The sequence below is a fragment of the Enoplosus armatus genome, chromosome 1 (assembly GCF_043641665.1).
Source record: "Enoplosus armatus isolate fEnoArm2 chromosome 1, fEnoArm2.hap1, whole genome shotgun sequence".
NCBI lineage: Eukaryota > Metazoa > Chordata > Actinopteri > Centrarchiformes > Enoplosidae > Enoplosus > Enoplosus armatus.
In genome coordinates this window covers 21,822,855-21,842,516 of record NC_092180.1, presented here as the reverse complement: position 1 = coordinate 21,842,516, position 19,662 = coordinate 21,822,855, and the positions used below count along the sequence as shown (strand labels likewise).

Sequence of the window (19,662 nt, the reverse complement as noted above, 5' to 3'; positions counted from 1 at the left end):
GCTAACCCAGTAGCACAAAGCACACTCACTGAGCTGAAGAACGAGTGAGGCGCTGCTCAGTGACAATGAACGGAATAAACGGAGGGCAAGAACACTTGATTAATATATAATATATATGCGGCTATTTTGCTTGTATTTAAATCATTGTGGCATTTGTTTGTGTTTATTTATTAGACTAAAAGAGCTAAGTGAGTTTGTTGAACGTAGCGAATTTGCCGCTCGGACAGATCTCTGAGCTGGAGCTGGGGGGGAAATAAGATAAAGAACCAAAGGAGTCGTTCATGAGTCGGTCAGCTGGTGGCAGGTGAGTGACATGAACCGGATTACTACTAAGAACAGGTCTTCTCATCACTACTGACGTACAATCAAATGATCAATTGCTCAAATTGTCAAACAAAGCCTAGCTAATCAATTTACGTAACAACTGCCTATTTTAGATACATTTCTATGAGTAAACACAATATTTGAAATGATGACTGCTTGTCATTATGTTGCTATTATTGAGCACTAATGCTGAGTCATAATACCAAATAAGTCCAATTTGCTGATTGACACTGCATCAAACCAAATTTCTATGGAAACGTAATCTAAATTATTTCAGCCATTTGTGTGGTCCCAAAGCAAAATTAGATTTCTGTACACTAGCTTTACTCTGGTATGTGTTATCTGAAGCAGATGATATGTTTTTTTCTCCTTCAAACAAATGAATACCAAATTGAAGTTATTGCCCCAAATTAATGTTTGACTATATAATGAACTGTTGTAAACTTTCCCTTATTTTCTTACCCTCAAATAAATTGAAGACGCGCTGAATGCTGGGATTCTGCGGGAACGACGAGATTGCAGAACGCCATCTTTAAACCCCACAAGAGGCCAGCTACAGTTGTACACCGGGATGAAAAACACTATCCCTACAGCGGGATATAAGTTCAGATCGTGGCGATGGTGTGATTGTTCCCCGGTTAAATAACCAATAAGGAACTGTCCGACGGGACTGTGAGGAGAGGGTCACGGGACACTGCGAGAGGCTTAAACTGTTGTTATCATAGACAGACAACAACAATAGACGGAAAGACAACAACAACGGACTAGCTCGCTAGCTAGCATCTTGCCAAGCGCTGCGCTGTTTTCAAATGCTAACTGAAAGCTAGCTAACGTTAGCTACTTCATCAGCAAATCTGTCCGTTTGCGCTGAAATTTGTCCGGACTCTGTTTTTAGCTGGTACTGGGTATCCAGCTACATCCACAGGGCAGTCCGTCAGCTCTTTGCCACTTTTAAAACCAATTTTGGACTGAAATTTGCGTTGTGGCTTTAGCTAGCTAAAAGCTAAGTCCCGACTTCTCCCCCTCCCCAGCGGCCCAGCCGGAGATGCGTGGAAGATGTCGGTGTCGGGGCTGAAGGCCGAACTGAAGTTTTTGGAGTCCATTTTTGATCCAAACCACGAACGCTTCAGGATCATTGACTGGAAGCCTGACGAGCTGAGCTGCCAGTTTAATGTAACTGGGGAAAAGCTGTTAATTATCCACTGTAACATAACGGTAAGGGGACAGCAAAACAAGTGCCGGGATTTATACACTTCCCTTGTTGGCCATTAGCGAGCTAAAGTTAGCTGGTTAACTTGCTAGCCAGGTAGCAGGCTACCTCCACAACTGTACAATCTGATGCTATGCGGGACATGTTTTGCGTAGCTTCATAAGCCAATGTCAGTGGGAGTTACGCAGTCTTGGTAGGGGGTTTGTTAGTCTGGCAATCTGACATTACATAGTGTTGATAAGCAACCTTAGCTGTTAGCTAACGCTGCACTGTGAATGCTAATGTCGTCAACCTACATTTACGTGATTTAGTGACTATGTTTAACCCCGCGACACGCAAGTTAATAGCGTTAGGTCAAATGTATTGATGTAACTGTCTCGTTTTTGCTGTGTTCCACTGTCTTTAGGAATCTTATCCATCTACGCCGCCAATATGGTTTGTGGACTCTGATGACCCGAGCTTGACGCAAGTTTTGGAGAGGTTGGAAGATGTGAGAAAAGGCAGCACTCTGGTACTTATCCTAACTCGCTTGTTCCACGATGTGTCACAGAGGGATAACATAACCATTGTACAATTTGTGAGAGTCTGCTGACAATTTTATTATTCATAGTGAAGGTTAACCTTAAAACCACTGTCCTCCAAAATATGTGTCGTAGTGGGAATGCTACTACAACCCAGAGAGTATCTTGTGATGCAGCAGTCAAGTTAACAAAATAAAAAATGAGCAGATCATTTTGATAATGTCAGGATACTTCTGTCTTGATATGTCAAAAAAGAGTTGATGTATCCACAGCCAAAATGCTTTCATGGTATGTTTGAGGTATTTGACTAAATTATAAGACTACACTTGATTTGACTTAAATGAAATGCTTGACTAAAGTGTGGCTGCCCCTCAGGAGGAGCATTTTCTTTGCATTATTGTGACACAATAATTGGCACTTCTCCTATATTTTGGATTTGGATTTGGATTTAATGTGAAAACTATTGTTTAGATGTTCAATACTAAGTTATTAACTTATTATTGGATGTTAGTATTTTAGACTACATTTCATAGTCACATATAGAGTGTTTGGCCTTAAACGTATTTTGCATCATTCTTTTTTGCTATGTTGAACTGGTTAAAAGAGTGTTCACTGATGCAGATTTAGTTTTTGCCATTTTAGTGATAAATTGGCTTTAAGCGTCTCATGGTCTTTCAAGCATAAACAAACTACTTGCATGTGCTGCATAAATGTGTGTGATTTTGTACTTTGGGGATGGGATGAATGTGTTTAACTGGCAAGTATTGACTGACAGGTTTTCAGCAGACCAAATGGCCGTGTCATTAGATCATTGGGACAGCCTTTGAGGTCAAAATGTCTGTAACTGACAGGTTCTTACGTAATCCTACGTGTGGTGTGACATCCCAAGCTTAGTTAGCCTACTTATTCATGCTGCTGTTTGTAGGACACAAAATATGCTTTTTATAGAAGTGCTGTCAGCTTTTTTGGACACAAGATTTTTTTTTGTTTGCAGTTTGCACCATAACTTAGTCTACATTCAGATGAAGAATACAACATTGTTAATGTTGTGTGTTAGGTAAGGGGCAAACTGTGCCTTCCTCTGGATAGATAAGATCAATCTATTTTCTTGCTGTTGCACAGATGTTTTAGCAGTACCCTATATTTGAAGTGCACCAAATTTGCAAAGACAGAAGACACTAGCTGATGGCAGCTTAATGACTGTGTTGCCTAACTCTTTGTATGAATACAGTGTCAGTCTTCCTGCATTTATTTGCAGTGCTACTACAATAAGTGTTTCATGTTTAAATTCTTACTTTGAAGTCATATGTGAGTAATTGGCTCTAACTTTATTCATATTTTAACAATGCACCACTTGCATAATATACTATTGTTCATGCCTCTGATAGTGTTTCTGTCACATGTCTGCCATGTCGCATAACTGTGTAGCTGCATTTGCAATCTTGAATGGTTTATCTAACTCTGTATCCTCTCCTCTTTGTGGGTTGCCTTTCCTAGCTTTTGCAGCAGTTGAAGAAACTAATTTGTGACCTTTGTCGGCTGTACAACCTTCCCCAACATCCAGATGTGGAGATGCTGGACCAGCCCCTACCTGCAGGCCCTGTGGGACAAGACCGAAAGGCAAGGCTGCCTAGTTTGCTCTTGTCAAATACTTCCCTATGGCATGGCATGGCATGGCACAGCCAGTATTTGATTACTTTTAAGGAATTTATTTTTAAAGTAGGTGTTTAATTATGCATTTCCAAACTACTTTTGCTCAGTAATCAAATAGCAGCCTACATTACAGAGGACCTTGGTGATTTATATGGTGTTGCTCTCTAAGCTGATCAATAGGCTCTTCCTGTGGTCATGGTCAGTAAAAGGTGGTCTTGTGTCAAATACAAAGACCAGCCAGCTCAGTGAGTCTCTTTCAGACCACTTTATTCAGCATGACTTAATGCCTTGTTTGTGGTGTGTGTGTATAGCATGGGACAGAGGAGGTCACATCTGAAGAAGAAGAGGAGGAGGAGATGGGAGAGGTAAGTTATCATCTTTGGTCATAACAACAATTGTATTGCTCTTAGGAGGTTGTGCTTGATGCTCAGTCATGATACACTTGTGTATTTTCCTACCATGTTATTCACACGTTATTTGAAAGAGGAGTATTTAGGATGTTGATATTGCATGCTAGTACAGTATGCGGTTTGGGAAAGCATATCGTTTAATAAAGATGCCAATGTTGCACATGATTATACATGATTATTGTCTTTAGGTTTGAGTTGATTATGATAGATTCACTCTGGATATTTACAAGCTGATGTTCATGTTTTTTTTTGTTTACAGTGTTATTTTAGAGAACAAGCACGTTTTATCACGTTTTGACTTGGCTCCCTGAGCTGATTTTTTATGTTGCATGTATTTCTGGATGGAGAACCAGAAAATATTTCAAATGTCAAAAATATCAAATACGAACCGACAGGACATAGAAGATCTGGACCACTATGAAATGAAAGAGGAGGAGCCTGTGGATGGGAAGAAGTCTGAGGATGATGGCATTGAGAAGGAGAATCTGGCCATCCTGGAGAAGATCCGAAAGAACCAGAGGCAGGACCACTTGAATGTAAGTCTTTATTCACTTGCATTTATTTAGAAGTGCAAGGAGGAGGCTTATAGTTGATGATATAGTTTGTCTAGGACCTAACTTCATACCTTGGGAGGTAACGTTGAAGCTTACATGTATATATCATTTATATATGGCTATTTTGTCAGTAATAAGTTAGTGATAAGACATTTTACACATCTGACAGAAGGGTATGTGATCCATTTCTCAATGTGCTCCTATATGCAGCTCATCTTCAGGTTTCTCTTAGCGTCTGCTCCTCCAGGCAGCATAAACTTACATAAAGATTTGTTTTTCTTCTGGGAAGGGCTCTCAGCTTGCTCATCATCCTGTTCAATGGCTCAGCTGTGGGGCTGTCTTTGTATCTGAATTGCGTTGAAAATACAATTATAGCCTAACTATGGAACCGATGTGGCATGCTTTTTGTGCACTTATTTTACAATTTTTTAAAAAATATTTTCAGGATCAGTGGCACATTTTCTCAAGGGATGTACTGATATAAATATCAAGGTCTGGTAGAATAAAGCTTTCTCTTTGATGTTGGCCCATGTTAAGTACAGATGATGGGTTTACTGTCACGATGAATTGCAAAGCACTATGTTCTTTGTCTGTATTGTTACAGTTGTTGTTTTGTGATTTGCAGGGAGCTGTGTCTGGTTCAGTGCAAGCCTCTGACCGCCTGATGAAGGAGCTTAGAGAGATCTACAGGTCTCAGAGTTACAAGACAGGTATGCACGCTGTACAAAGGTCTGCTCTTTGTTGCAGATCCGAGTGAAAATAACACTTGCAAATAACTCTACCCGCAAACTAGTACATACCCTCACACATAATAATCATCAATTCTATCCTCTTGATATAATAGATGAGTATTGGTGACCATTATGAGCCATGGTGTTTACGTGATCAGAGATAAACATACTCTTTACTCTTGTAATGGATATAAGCACATTCACACACTTTCCACAGAAGCTTAATAAGAAAAAATTGTACTCTTGAAAATTGTGGCAAAACACAAAGAAATTAGGCCCATTTTGAAATCTTTTTTGTTTGTAGAAATGCCTCACTAACTTTTGAACATGGCTTCAAATAAAAGTTGCAGAATTAGCTGACAGTGGTATGAGAGTGGAGGTGGCACTTGAAATGCATTTTATGCTTTACCTCACTGCATTACCCTTTTAAGTTTATAGAATGAAAAGGGAGATTAAATCATTACAGTTTTTATTACCAGCGGCGACAGCGTGTGACGTGACAGTGTGTGGCTGGTATTGTTTTCACCTTGTGAGCCTGTGTGTGGTGTTTATATCTGTCTGTCTATGGACAGATTTTGTCAACGCCTTAGCATCACAGTGCAAGATGCATTCGTGAAACTTTACAGGTCTGTAGTTGAGATCAAAATGAAGGCCAGGTTCACTCCCCTGGCCCACATTCGTTTTAAGTCGCGGATCACATTATGTGTGGTCCAACCCATGACCACTGAATACTCATGTAGTAATGACTACTGAGTACAGTAGTTGACGGGCGTCACGGCTGGTGTGATCCCATCTCAAGATGGTCTCTAGTTAGACCTTGCATTGGGAGACATAGACTCATATTTAATAATTTTCTTTTGCAGGTATCTATTCAGTGGAGCTTGTTAACGACAGCCTGTATGAATGGCACGTCAAACTAAGGACGTAAGTAACTTTGGGATCTTGTGTCGTGTATTTTTTTCTGTATGTCAGCATAAACACTGATTGCACAATCCAATGACCAACAGGGTGGATCCAGATAGCCCCTTACACAGCGACTTACAAGTCCTAAAGGAAAAGGAAGGAATGGATTACATTTTACTAAACTTCTCATATAAAGTGAGTAAAATTGACTCTGCAGTAATGAAAACAAACAATACACCATTTAGGAGTCTTTGAAGTCTGTAAATTAACAATTTTTGCTTGTTGTCTCTACAGGATAATTTCCCCTTTGATCCGCCATTTGTCCGGGTGGTTTCACCTGTGCTTTCTGGAGGGTGAGTTCATTTAGCTGGTACACGGTTTCCTTCACCCCCACTGACCAGTTTCAAGTTGAGGCTGAGTTAGTGAACTAACTGTTTTAAAGATTAAAAAGTGTCTTTTTAATTTGAAAGAGGACTTCAGTATGTTGTCCTAATACTCTTTTCTCTGATCATTTTTTTCTGTCCTTGCTTTAGTTATGTTCTTGGAGGAGGTGCCCTGTGCATGGAGCTTCTCACCAAACAGGTATGTCCAATGTATTTTTTAAAGCCTTAAATTAATGTAAATTTGCATTGCATAATATTAAATATTACTTTGGATTGTATTTGCATCTGTTTTACATATTTAAAACCTATTCCTATTGACATTGGGTTTCCTGATTGCAGGGTTGGAGCAGTGCCTATTCCATTGAATCTGTCATCATGCAGATCAATGCCACTTTAGTCAAAGGAAAAGCCAGAGTGCAGTTTGGAGCCAATAAAGTAAGTGTGGAAGGGCTAGAGGTTTCATTTCAAGTCAGGAAATGTCCTATGATAATGTTGGCATCACTTAATGAATGATGTGGACCATGATGACTGTGCTTGAGGCCAGGTTCCCTGGCTCTTAGCGGTGGCCTGTTGTGCTGTGTGAGAATCTCCTGTTTCTGCAGCCAAAGCTGGTTATGTGGTATTTTTTTAATCCACTTGGAGTGGGGTGGGAGGTGCAACATAGATGCTTATCATTTTTGCTGCAGTCTGCAGTTGCTGTCACTTGTACTTGTTACTAGCCGCTAATTAGCTGACAACTGAATGTCTCTCACAACAGCTAATACATTTAGCCGACATTTTTTATTGCATAATGTTAGCATTATAATGAGCATTGAAGTTTTTTTGTTTTTTTTATCAGACATCAATCTTTATTTCTATTTGCCAACCATTATGTCCTGAAATTGGACCCCTAACAGTTTTCACTTAAGGCCTAACAGGGTTTAGGTGAAAGAAAAGGGGAAAAATGTATACATTGTACAAATTCCACTTTCAGATTTATGCAGTGACCTGGGATAAATTAGTGTTTGCTGTCAGTGTGAATAGGTCAACACATGTTAGACTGCCTGGTGTCATGACCTGTCTGAACCTGGGGTTAAGCACTTAATCTTAAACCACTTCACTCTAGTATGAAAAGGTGAACAAGGACTTCGTTAACTATAAAATTACCATAAGGTATTACACAAATGTCTACACAGCATGCATAGCGAAAGCAACCTGTAAGCAGAGCAGCTTCAGTCCTCCTTCTGCGTCTACACACAATGCATTAAGGCACAGCATTGAGTTTAGGTCACCAACGTTTTTGCAGCACTCACACATAACCACTGAAGTTACTTGCGTTACCCTGCTAAATGCCCCCTGTGTAGGCAAGCTGTTACTGTAGATATTGTCAGCAACGTTTAGCCTTCTTGGCCATGGATTACATATTACTTGGCTACTTAAGGCTGGTTTCACAAAAAGATTTTAGACTGGTCTGTAGTATTAGGCCAGTCTTCATTTTGTTCTTAGATCAGCCTTATGCAAGTTAGACAATTTCCCAAAAAGAAAGACTGACTTAATGTAAGTATTGTAACCATGGTAACAATTAGTGACACCTGCTAACCAGTGGCACCAAATGATAAAAAAAGAGGAAAACATAGCTCACAATTTGTGGTTTGCTGTCAATGTTGTGTAGTGAGTAATAAGGTAGGAAAGCGTTTTAAGAGACTGCAGTACATTTCTTTGTTGGAGTGAAGGGAGCTGAGCAGTCAGCCATGTTTTTTAGTTTTAAAAATGTCTTAATTTACCCAGAATTCACGGCAAATTAATCCTACCTAACATAGTCAAAAACTAGACGGCATTGTGCAATGGATGAATTTAGACGTCTATCTGAAGTCTGACTATTGGTTTGATCAAAGCCATAGTCAAAGTCCGTCTTTATGAAACTGACCGCAGGTATGAAACTATAAACATTGCCACACTCTTAATGAAGTGAACCTTTATCATATAGATTCGTACAAAGTCTTGTGTAATTCTGTGGTTTAGCAGTCATGTGTGTGTGGAACTACAGGTGCAGAGCCATGTGCTCATTATGTGAATGGTGATGGCCAGGTGTGCGTGAAAGCAGTCTGGTATGAATGGTCAAACAAGGGGAGAATGTGTGTTCATTATCCTGCACCACATACTGCGTTTTGTTCTTGAAATCGCAGAAAGTATAGAGATAGGCTTTTTTTTTTTTTGTTTGAAGAAAACAGCTGTCATTGCTGTTTCCTGTTCTGTACTGTCATCATAAACCCAGTGCACATTCTTAAGGTTGTTTTCATTTTCATCTTTTAATGCAGAACCAGTACAATCTTGCCAGAGCACAGCAGTCCTACAAATCCCTGGTTCAGATCCATGAAAAGAACGGTGAGTGTTTTTGTCTCCAGTTTCATACAGAGTGCATTACTGACCTTGTTTACTGAAACCAAATCCCTCACATGCATCAAAGCTGAGGAAAATCAGTGCTTGTTCTGTTGTTTGCACCAAACATGGACAACATTTACATGCATGTAGTCCACATTATTACACTCAATATGTACTGATATAGTGGTTTTAGGAATTTGCAGTAGCAGGATATAGATAACGGTAATACACATACAAAGTACAACATGCTTCTGATTCAATGCCATTTATTCACTCTAGATTTATATTAAGCAATAACCATGTCACTTTGTTAAAGTCTGTTAATGACAACACCTGATTTTACAGGTGTAACAGTAGCGTGCAGTTCATTTATTGGAGCCTAAAAGCAAAAATACAACAGCTAGTGTCCAGCAAGTTGTTGTCACAGCAGATGGATACTCGAGTGTCTGTTGTCTAAATGTTAAGTGTGCTGCTAAAAATGGCCTTCCAAAGCAGATGGAAAGATTGAGTAGAAAGTATCTCTTCTGCTTGTTTGAGATTAATGCTTTTGTACACGACTCTTGACAAATAGTTTTTTGGTTTATTAAAATTTATCATAGATATACAAACATAAACAAACTCGATTATTCAGACCTTTAGCTTTTAGCAGAGAATTTGTTGGAGAAAAATCAGTCAAACTGTGTGTGTGTTTTTAAACTGCAAATTTGAACTAAACTACACAATGAGAGCTAAAAAGCTTAACAACTGGTATAATATAAATACAGAAAATAGACTCAACAAGATAAGAATCAACATTCACTTGAAAGTTAATTTTATTGGAGAAACAGCAGTGGTAAGTCTGTTGCTCAAAGATGACCATTAATGAAATTGTTCATTCCTTGACTTCTGTAAAAACACCACGCTGCATTTTAAAACCCGAAGTGCAGTTGAAAATATGTAAATTACTTTGACTCCGTTGGGCTACATTGAGCTATATTTAAGTTGAAAGTTGAGAGCTGAAAGCCTGGCCGAACCTTTTAAAATTCTGAAGCGTACGTGCCCTGGGTCTCACCACTGAACACTTTGTACCTGGTGATTTGGTTGCACTAACCAGACATGGTTGATAATGCTCTGAGAAAACATCCTCTGCATGTAACCCTGATACTATTGGTGGTGGAGACCTGGTGACTGTAAGTTGTTGCTTTTGTTGACTGTGTAGTCATTCTTTGTTATTGTGTGTTTTTCGCCCCCTAGGCTGGTACACACCCCCTAAGGAGGATGGCTAAAACAGACTCTAGCCTTTCCTGCACTGGGACCACATGTCTTCGTCTTTTTTTCCCTTTGCGACCAATTTTTTTTTTTATCCTGCGACCCATTTTGTTCTCTACATGAGAGTTTGAACTCCAAACCAAATTCCTCATTCAGTGACTCTGATACTAGCACATAAAACACACAGAGACACACACCCCCACCTGAAATTTACATTCAAGCTCATCAGCTACTCGCAGGGGTGTCCTCTTTTCAGATATTTATCTCTCTGTACATCTGTTGTCTTATACAATCTTCATTTTTTTCCATCGTGACATTCATCCCGTACTCCAGGAAAATGGTGGACTAAATATTGCATAAAGTCACCCTTTGGTTTTGGCGTCGAGCATGCCAAGGTTACTTGCTGGCTGTGAGTTGAAAGGTGCGGCATGGCTTTATCCAGCAGTGTGATGCTCCAGTCGCTGAACACTGCCTCTCTGGCCACAGACTGGATATGAGAATGGCATGCGACATACCCTGATGTGATGCAGTGGTGGCCGGGAAGGACATTTACTGTAAATGCTGGTGGTGGGAAGTACCACTGCCTTTTCTCTCCATGGACGGCCTCTGTAATATTGTGCTCATGTATTATCTTTGTAATGCCAAGGTCCTTCCCTGGGAATAACGTGCTTCTGAGGCTAGCTTGCTTTCAAACCTCTTATGTTTTAAAGCTTGAAGCCCTGAGGTGGGGGAGGAAGATGAAGAGACTTTTGCAGCCTTGGTGGGACAGCCCATAATGAAGAACAGCATCCTGCTGAGCTCCAGAATTGGAGACCACTGTCATCATCACAACCAGCAACTGGACAACTCCCCGCAGGAGAGGTTTGGTGTGTGTGGCTAGGCTGGCAACACAAGAAACATGACCAGGCGAAGCAGGGGCGTGTTTGGATTTGATCACACTGTAATGTAGTTGATTTTAACTCCACGTGTAAACATGTAAATTTGTATTTCTGCAAAAGGATTTAATTGTTTATAATGTAACCTTGTCTGGGTCTTTCGCTGGGCAGAGACTGTATTACTATATACCCTTGACTATTAACAGCAAGGGCACTGCAACTTCTCAAGACCCATTTAGAATAAGAAAAAGTTGCTTAATGGATGCTCTTGCAGAAGGAAACAAAAGTACGCCATGTTCTTATGTAAGCTTAATGACTACTGCGGTTTTGTTCTTTTTTTTTTTATATTGATTTGTAATCTTCATGTTATTGGCAACATTGACAGCACCATTCCCCCTTATTTGATGGCACCTCTTAACTACAATGGCCGTGACAATAATGGCTTAGACACAGCTGTTTCTGGCATTCCAGAGGTTTGGCTTTTCATATCTAATCACTCAAACCGGATGAACCTCAGTAAGGCTATGCAGTGAAGACACAGTCTTGTGGAGTTTTGTCGTACTGGAGAAAATAAGTCTTAACAGCTTAACAACAGTAGTCACCTGCTTAGTTCTTGAAGCTGGTTCACATCCTGAGCACTTTGCCAGTCCTGCAGTTGTTAACAGTCTGGGGGGGGTGAAAAAAGTGACCTTTTACCTTTCTGACTTTTCCTTGACCTCACGGCTGGTTTTAAAATGCAGCCAGAGTTTCAAATTCACAGCAATAGTCTTGACCATATACCCTCTGGCTTCACACCTGGGAAGATCGACTGGAGTCCATTTCCAGAATATTTGTGTAGGTTTGATAAATATTTGTTCAGATTTGCCACAGGAGGGACCCAGCTCTTCCCATTACCACCTCTCTGGTTACTATTCATAACCACTCTCAGCGCCCGCTGTACCCCTCAGCGTGCTGGGTCTTTGATGTAATGTGAATAATATGCAGAAAACTGTGTGGAGCATTCCAATTAATGCAGTTACACGTTTGTTGTGGGTGTTCTATTGTGTGGTTACTTGCATTGTTTTAAGTATATTGTCCTGAAAACCAGCATAGAAAGCTTAGTTATGCTAATTCATACAGTCATTCCTCATGTTTGAGTTGATTTAGAATTTTCTCAGTGATATTAACCTCAGTCAGAACACCAATATCTTCAAAACTGGTTGAGATGGGTATAAAACACACAGCTTGTTCATGTTCAGCACACGTCTGAAATCGGTTTAGACTTGCAGGATGTGTGTAACGAGTGTCCACCCTCCGTTCTTGTTTCACCACAAGCAGAATCTCAACATCACTATGGATCATCGGCATGGTTGTTAGCTGTTGTGATGCCATTGGTAACGTACTAATCACTTCATTCTGGTCACATTGTCGAGCCCACCCCTGCATTCTCTGGAGAAGCAAACTCAGGAATACATACTGCACACTCGACTTTGCAAAGGATTGCTTCAGAATATCGTCATGAAATGCAAGATTGAATGTGTCAATCTTTTTTGGGTCCGTTTTTAAAAATGACGCCCCCGCCTTTTACCAATAGGCATTGCAGTGTGTTTTGCTGTCGAATTGCACACACTTAGATTTTCCGAATGCCATTGAGGTTAATAAATAATTACTAAGCAAGTTTTTTGGAATGATCACGTGTGGAGCAGGGATTTGCTCCCACCCTCACATTATCCTGCGCTTGATGAGGGGTTCAGAACATGTCTACCCTGTCTCTTTGATATTGCTGTATTTTGCATGTCAATATATCAATGGGTGTTTTTCCCAAAGCTACTGAAGGCAAAGAGTGGTTGGGTAGGGTGGTTAAAAAGACTAGATGTATCCATTTTTCATGAATTGTTTACTTGCTACATCAGAGCACAGGATCATTTCTCCCTGTGTTGTCGCTTATTGAACCAGGTCAGATACTATATGAGACACATGGACTTACAAGACATCCTACCTGCTTGGATTACCTTTTTAAAGATGCCAGGATTCCCAACAAAAGTAGCAGTTCAGACTCGTGCCATCAGAACAATTGTAAGCCCACATCTTTAAGCTGACCTTTGGAATAATGGTGTACTGAAGTCTGTTGTGTGCTGAATAACAGCTTCTCTCACACCGACTCATGTTGTCTGACTAACAAAAAAAACCTTCTCTGCTTTGGCAAGCGACATATTGGTCTGAGGTCTGACTTAGCCTGATTCTGGGTTCTTTACCTTGCTTCATTAACTGCAGTGGCCGGGTTATAAAGTTATGCACTGTTAGCATGCTTTGGTTTGGTTTCATTTTTTTTTTCCATTGCAAGGGTGATTTTGACCATGTAAAATAATTTGTAAACTTGCATCAAGTTTATGAATAAAGAATTTTATGAAATATCTCTTTATTCTGTTCTAATGGAAATTGTTCATCAGTAGCAAATGCAAAAAGTTTGTTTCCTGGAAGAGTAATCCATCCAAAATCCCCCTGGTATTGAATGAAAGTGTATCGCCCCTAAATAGGAACAGGTAATAGTATTGATTAGCTTACTGATTTTGGCATTAAAACTCATCGAAGTCATATTGGACCTTTGGGTACAGTGAAATGTAACTTGAGGTTCAGTGTCTTGCTCAGGGACACATGGGCACGTGGGCAGGAGGTGCCTGGTATCGAACCGCCAACCTACAATGAATTAAGGAGCACTATACCTGAGCAGCACTGGCTTTCCAGGTAATGTATTTCTTGTGTTTTCCAGTAGATGGTGGTATTTGCCAAAACATTCAGGTGTCAGTTTTTGTCGAGCACTGCAGGCGGGGGGGCAACTGCTCTTGTCCGTTTTGCCCCGGGGAACAGAGCTAGTACAGGCAGAGCCCCTCTGGTTTGCCTCCTTGACTTTTTAATTCTTTCCCTTGAGAAAATGTATGCCCACATCATGTTGCTAAATGAAAATATTCAATTCAATTCATTTGATGACCACACAGCAAAGCAGGTGCAATTTGTTTCCTGTGTGTAGCAGCACGGCTCCATCAACACCATCACACACTCAAAATGTTGAATAGCCTAACAGGACGTGCAGCATATGGCCACAATATACATGACATATCACCTTTAAACATCTGACAACAAGACAACAGTTCTGCTAGTGCAGTTTGCCCAGAGCGTAGAGGATGGGGTAAGCCTGAGGAGTTCAGGGTCCGTATTGCAGTGGGTAAAAATCTGTTTGTCATGGTGGGCTGTGATTTATAGCAGCATCCTGAGGGCAACGGCTGGAACAGGTGGTGTGCTGGGTGAGTGGGATGAAAAGATTTTCTACTCGCTAGTTTTTGTACAAATAGATTTCCTTCTGTCATTTCCCACCACTTACTCAAGGTTCGTTGGCTTTCCACTTTGTGTGCGTGTGCGTGTGCGTGCATGTGTGTGCTAGAAGTCACCACTAGATGGTATTGGAGCACTCTTGTAACTTCAGGCTATTGTGTTTTAGTCACTGCTAACAGAAATCAAGAACTCCTGTCAGTCAGCGGTTGCTCCACCACAACGCTCATCTCTGCAGCTCATTTCAAGGTCGAATAAATGGATAAAAAGGTCATTTGTTTCAGCTATTGATGGGACACGGTCTGGTATGGACAGCTCATATTCTCCCGTCAGTGTGTTTGAGTCAGATTTTGTTATGGTGGGTTGGCAAGCACTGCTCTCATAGAAGTCAGGGTTGTGATAAATAGCCAAATCAATCCCCATCAGCTCTTACCAGAAGCAGGAGGGCTGTAGTAGATAACAGGGTGACCTATTGAGTCTGTGGTCGATCATGTTGTCGCAGCCTGGATAGTTACGGATATTAGACATCACTCAAACCCCGAACCAGAATGCACTTTTTCACGATATCAAATTCAAATCAAGGGCAGATTGTAGTAAGGAGGAGGGGAGCGAGAAGTTGAACTCAGCAGTTGGCCAAACCAAAGGCTAATTGCCTATTATTGCAGCAGTTTGTATTTTTGTTTACGTGTGGGTTTGTCTGGCTGGGCTCTTGGCTGGAGTGGAGCAGGGCCTCATTATCCATCTCCAGCCGATCTTTTTGTCCAGCCTGTCGCTCGCCTAAGACACAACACTGCGAGGAGGCCGTTGAGGCTCTGGGCCCCCGAGGAAAGAGGCTGTGAATCTCTGTGATTAACTTGCCAGTGCCCACACTGAGACAGCAAGAAATAGCTGACTTTTCCTCCTTCACCCAGGGCCAGAGCACGGCGCACGGTGGCCCGCATTCAGAATCAGCTGGAGTTGATTGATAGCCTGAGGCTCAACGGCTGCGTTCATTGGAGCCTGACTGTCACTGCTTTGCCTTCCATCAGTAACATACTCAAGCGTAAACCCAGATGCAGGTTGAATGTGTCAGAGAAGCTGCGAGCATTTTAGCCTTTTGCCTCTCTGATCACCCTCCTCCCGCCGACCAGTCTGATGGGTCAAATGCTATATTACAGATAAATAAGCCAATACATTAGCCTTTTTTATTTGCTGCATACAATAAGGATTTGATTCCCAAGAATTCCACCCTATCAACAAGTTTTGCAGCTATGTTGAAGGAGTTATTCACTTTCATTCTGAGAGTTAGATGACATCTCACATTTATTTGTTAAATATAAGGCTACTGCCAGCAGACGGTTATCTTAGCTTAGCATACAGACTGGAAACAGGGGGAACAGCTAGCCTGCCTCTGTCCAAAGGTGACAAAATCTGCCTACTAGCACCTCTAAGCTCAAAACACAATATTGTGCGCCCCCCAAAGTTTGACAAACTTTTTGCAGATGAAACATTCTTGGTATAATATGCTTGGCTAGCTGTTTCCCCCTGTTTCCAGTTTCTGTGCTAAGCTAACCTAACCGGCTGCTGGCTGGAGCTATATATTTACCGTAAAGACGTGAGAGTGGTATCGATCTTCTCATCTAACTCTCATCAAGAAAGCAAAGATGCTGATTTCGAGCATTTTAAACGTAAACGTTAAATTCAGATCCTTGAAGAAAAAACACAAGTTTGACATTTATACAACATTTATCCTAAACCACCAATATTGTATCCATCCAACAATAATCAGCATAATGGTGAGAAGAAAAGGCCTTTTCCATTTATGATATGACTCCAACACTTATGATACGTACAGACTGTACAGTACACACACATTATCTTGGGTTTCTCGCCTCTTTAAGGACGCTTGGACTAAGAATAAATCTACACTATACAGTCTCATTAGTATGTAACTAACAGCAAGAGCCTGCAGTTATCTTTTTTTCCAGATTCATTTAATGAATGTAATCTGTTCCTGCCAACTCCTTCGGTCAGTGTCCCAAAGATGCTTTAAACAGTGCAGCAGCACAGAAACAAAACCAGATGCTTTCCCAGACAGCAGGTGATCACTGACATTAATAGACAGCCAACACTTTTATAGTGGTCTGTGTGAGCCTTGTTAGAGTAAATTGAGAACACAGGCACAGAGCTGCAGTAATGAAGTCTGGCTCTGGAAGACGAGGCCGAATCCCCGGCTGAAGAAGAACCAGTCCCATTGTGATCTGATGTTAGAGCAGAGCATCTGGAGAGCAATAAGACTGGTGTCATACCCACAGACACTGTTACTATACAGCCATAAAGGTCTCCACAGCTCCCACTTTGTTGCTGTTGGATCAGCCAATCTTTCTTTTGAAATTTAGGCCTATGGCCATGATATTTTCCACATATTGGGAAGGAAAAAGGATATATTTAAAATTGGAGTTTCTCCACAATAGGTATAAGACTTTTCAAAAACAGGTTACAGTGCTGGGGAAATGGGTAATCAGGGTAGATCGTGAATGGGGAAGGTATAATGTATTCTGATTCTCTGTTGGGGGTGAATGGCAATGTGGGGTGTATTGTAATTGTTCATGGGGAGAGCACTGTGAATGGCTACTGAATAAAATATTCTGTATGTGTGTTTACTCTTTAAGTATTCCAGGGTTTCTGCTGGATGGACTGTTGAATCAACAGCAAACCGCATTTGCACTGTGGACTGTTTTTATGAGAAAGAACTCCAAAATCCTGCACACTGTTGATTACTTGTGCACCCTTCATCAACAACGTTCCAGTCCTCACACCTTCATCAGGAAGAATTCATACAAACAGCACTGTCATGTTTACAGTCCATAAACAAAACCCTGTACTGAGCTTTTCCAATTGTAAAAATACAAACCACATAAGTACATATTATCATGGAACATAAATACCATAGAAAAATACAGTGTCAAAGAATCTATCTATCTACAGTGCATCCGGAAAGTATTCACAGTGCTTCACTTTTTCCACATTTTGTTATGTTGCAGCCTTATACCAAAATGGATTAAATTCATTTTTTCCTCAAAATTCTAGATTTTTGCAAATTTATTAAAAATAAAAAACCTGAGAAATCACATGTACATAAGTATTCACAGCCTTTGCTCAATACTTTGTTGATGCACCTTTGGCAGCAATTACAGCCTCAAGTCTTTTTGAATATGATGCCACAAGCTTGGCACACCTATCTTTGGGCAGTTTCACCCATTCCTCTTTGCAGCACCTCTCAAGCTCCATCAGGTTGGATGGGAAGCGTCGGTGCACAGCCATTTTCAGATCTCTCCAGAGATGTTCAATCGGATTCAAGTCTGGGCTCTGGCTGGGCCACTCAAGGACATTCACAGAGTTGTCCTGAAGCCACTCCTTTGATATCTTGGCTGTGTGCTTAGGGTCGTTGTCCTGCTGAAAGATAAACCGTCGCCCCAGTCTGAGGTCAAGAGCGCTCTGGAGCAGGTTTTCATCCAGGATGTCTCTGTACTTCGCTGCATTCATCTTTCCCTCTATCCTGACTAGTCTCCCAGTTCCTGCCGCTGAAAAACATCCCCACAGCATGATGCTGCCACCACCATGCTTCACTGTAGGGATGGTATTGGCCTGGTGATGAGCGGTGCCTGGTTTCCTCCAAACGTGACGCCTGGCATTCACACCAAAGAGTTCAATCTTTGTCTCATCAGACCAGAGAATTTTGTTTCTCATGGTCTGAGAGTCCTTCAGGTGCCTTTTGGCAAACTCCAGGCGGGCTGCTATGTGCCTTTTACTAAGGAGTGGCTTCCGTCTGGCTACTCTACCATACAGGCCTGATTGGTGGATTGCTGCAGAGATGGTTGTCCTTCTGGAAGGTTCTCCTCTCTCCACAGAGGAACTCTGGAGCTCTGACAGAGTGACCATCGGGTTCTTGGTCACCTCCCTGACTAAGGCCCTTCTCCCCCGATTACTCAGTTTAGATGGCCGGCCAGCTCTAGGAAGAGTCCTGGTGGTTCCGAACTTCTTCCACTTACGGATGATGGAGGCCACTGTGCTCATTGGGACCTTCAAAGCAGCAGAAATTTTTCTGTAACCTTCCCCAGATTTGTGCCTCGAGACAATCCTGTCTCGGAGGTCTACAGACAATTCCTTTGACTTCATGCTTGGTTTGTGCTCTGACATGCACTGTCAACTGTGGGACCTTATATAGACAGGTGTGTGCCTTTCCAAATCATGTCCAATCAACTGAATTTACCACAGGTGGACTCCAATTAAGCTGCAGAAACATCTCAAGGATGATCAGTGGAAACAGGATGCACCTGAGCTCAATTTTGAGCTTCATGGCAAAGGCTGTGAATACTTATGTACATGTGATTTCTTAGTTTTTTATTTTTAATAAATTTGCAAAAATTTCAAAAAAACTTTTTTCACATTGTCATTATGGGGTGTTGTGTGTAGAATTTTGAGGAAAAAATTAATTTAATCCATTTTGGAATAAGGGTGTAACATAACAAAATGTGGAAAAAGTGAAGCGCCGTGAATACTTTCCGGATGCACTGTATCTATCTATCTCTCTCTCTCTCTCTATCTATCTCTCTATCTATCTATCTATCTATCTATCTATTTTATCTCTCTAATTGCCACTCTGTCCTTGGAAGGGAATGTCTCAATGCACATCACCAGTCAGTGACAGATTTACCTTCAAGGACTTGAAAATAAATTGGTGGCTGAGATAGGGCACAGAATTGTAAATTAATCATAAAATCTTTTAAACCAACACACACAGAGAGAAAGAGCGAACAAAATGATAAAAGTTGAAGAGAGGAATGAACAAAGAGATGAAAAAAGTGATGGAGCTCATTACTCATTCAGCAGTTGTGTTGTCACTTTAATAAGGACACTAACTCCACCTCTGCTGGAGAAAATGGAATATCAAAATGATGGCACACATCACCTTGCAACTTAACTCTCTTAACACTCTCGTGTTTTACTTGATTGATTTATATGTTGCAGAATAAGTTCCATAAATCTACCTTACTGAAATCATGACTGTTAAAACATTTATGATTAACATTTTATGTTATAAGTTACAGAATATTAGTGCATGTTTCTATTCCTGAGAAGAGCTTTTAGAGATTCAGTGCTTTTATCCACCAGAAGCTTTACAATGAGGATCAACACTAAGC

At 41.0% G+C, this 19,662-nt stretch overlaps 1 protein-coding gene across 5 annotated transcripts; it reads left to right on the top strand.

The window, feature by feature from the left end:
• The first annotated feature begins 1,302 nt into the window (after nt 1-1,302).
• LOC139285790 (ubiquitin-conjugating enzyme E2 Q2) lies at nt 1,303-12,198 on the top strand. 5 transcript variants are annotated; one of them, XM_070906466.1, is made up of 13 exons: nt 1,303-1,539; nt 1,941-2,045; nt 3,553-3,657; nt 4,020-4,073; nt 4,514-4,654; nt 5,298-5,382; nt 6,267-6,327; nt 6,411-6,501; nt 6,601-6,659; nt 6,840-6,888; nt 7,029-7,124; nt 8,987-9,053; nt 10,284-12,198. In XM_070906466.1, exons 1-13 carry the CDS (start codon nt 1,381-1,383, stop codon nt 10,313-10,315), a joined length of 1,104 nt encoding a protein of 367 aa, XP_070762567.1. In that variant the 5' UTR covers nt 1,303-1,380; the 3' UTR covers nt 10,316-12,198. The 5 variants fall into 5 exon arrangements, with proteins under 5 accessions (XP_070762567.1, XP_070762542.1, XP_070762551.1 ...); XM_070906441.1 differs by having other exon boundaries at nt 3,553-3,675; XM_070906450.1 differs by having other exon boundaries at nt 3,553-3,675; nt 4,514-4,672.
• The last annotated feature ends 7,464 nt before the right edge of the window (nt 12,199-19,662 follow it).

Coding starts and splice junctions, on each gene's coding strand:
- LOC139285790 (XM_070906450.1), top strand. CDS start 1,381: ATGTCGGTGTCGGGGCTGAAGGCCGAACTGAAGTTTTTGGAGTCCATT. Junction 4,074..4,513: donor AGGAGGAGGAGATGGGAGAG/GTAAGTTATCAT, acceptor ACGAACCGACAG/GACATAGAAGATCTGGACCA. Junction 4,673..5,297: donor ATGTAAGTCTTTATTCACTT/GCATTTATTTAG, acceptor TGTGATTTGCAG/GGAGCTGTGTCTGGTTCAGT.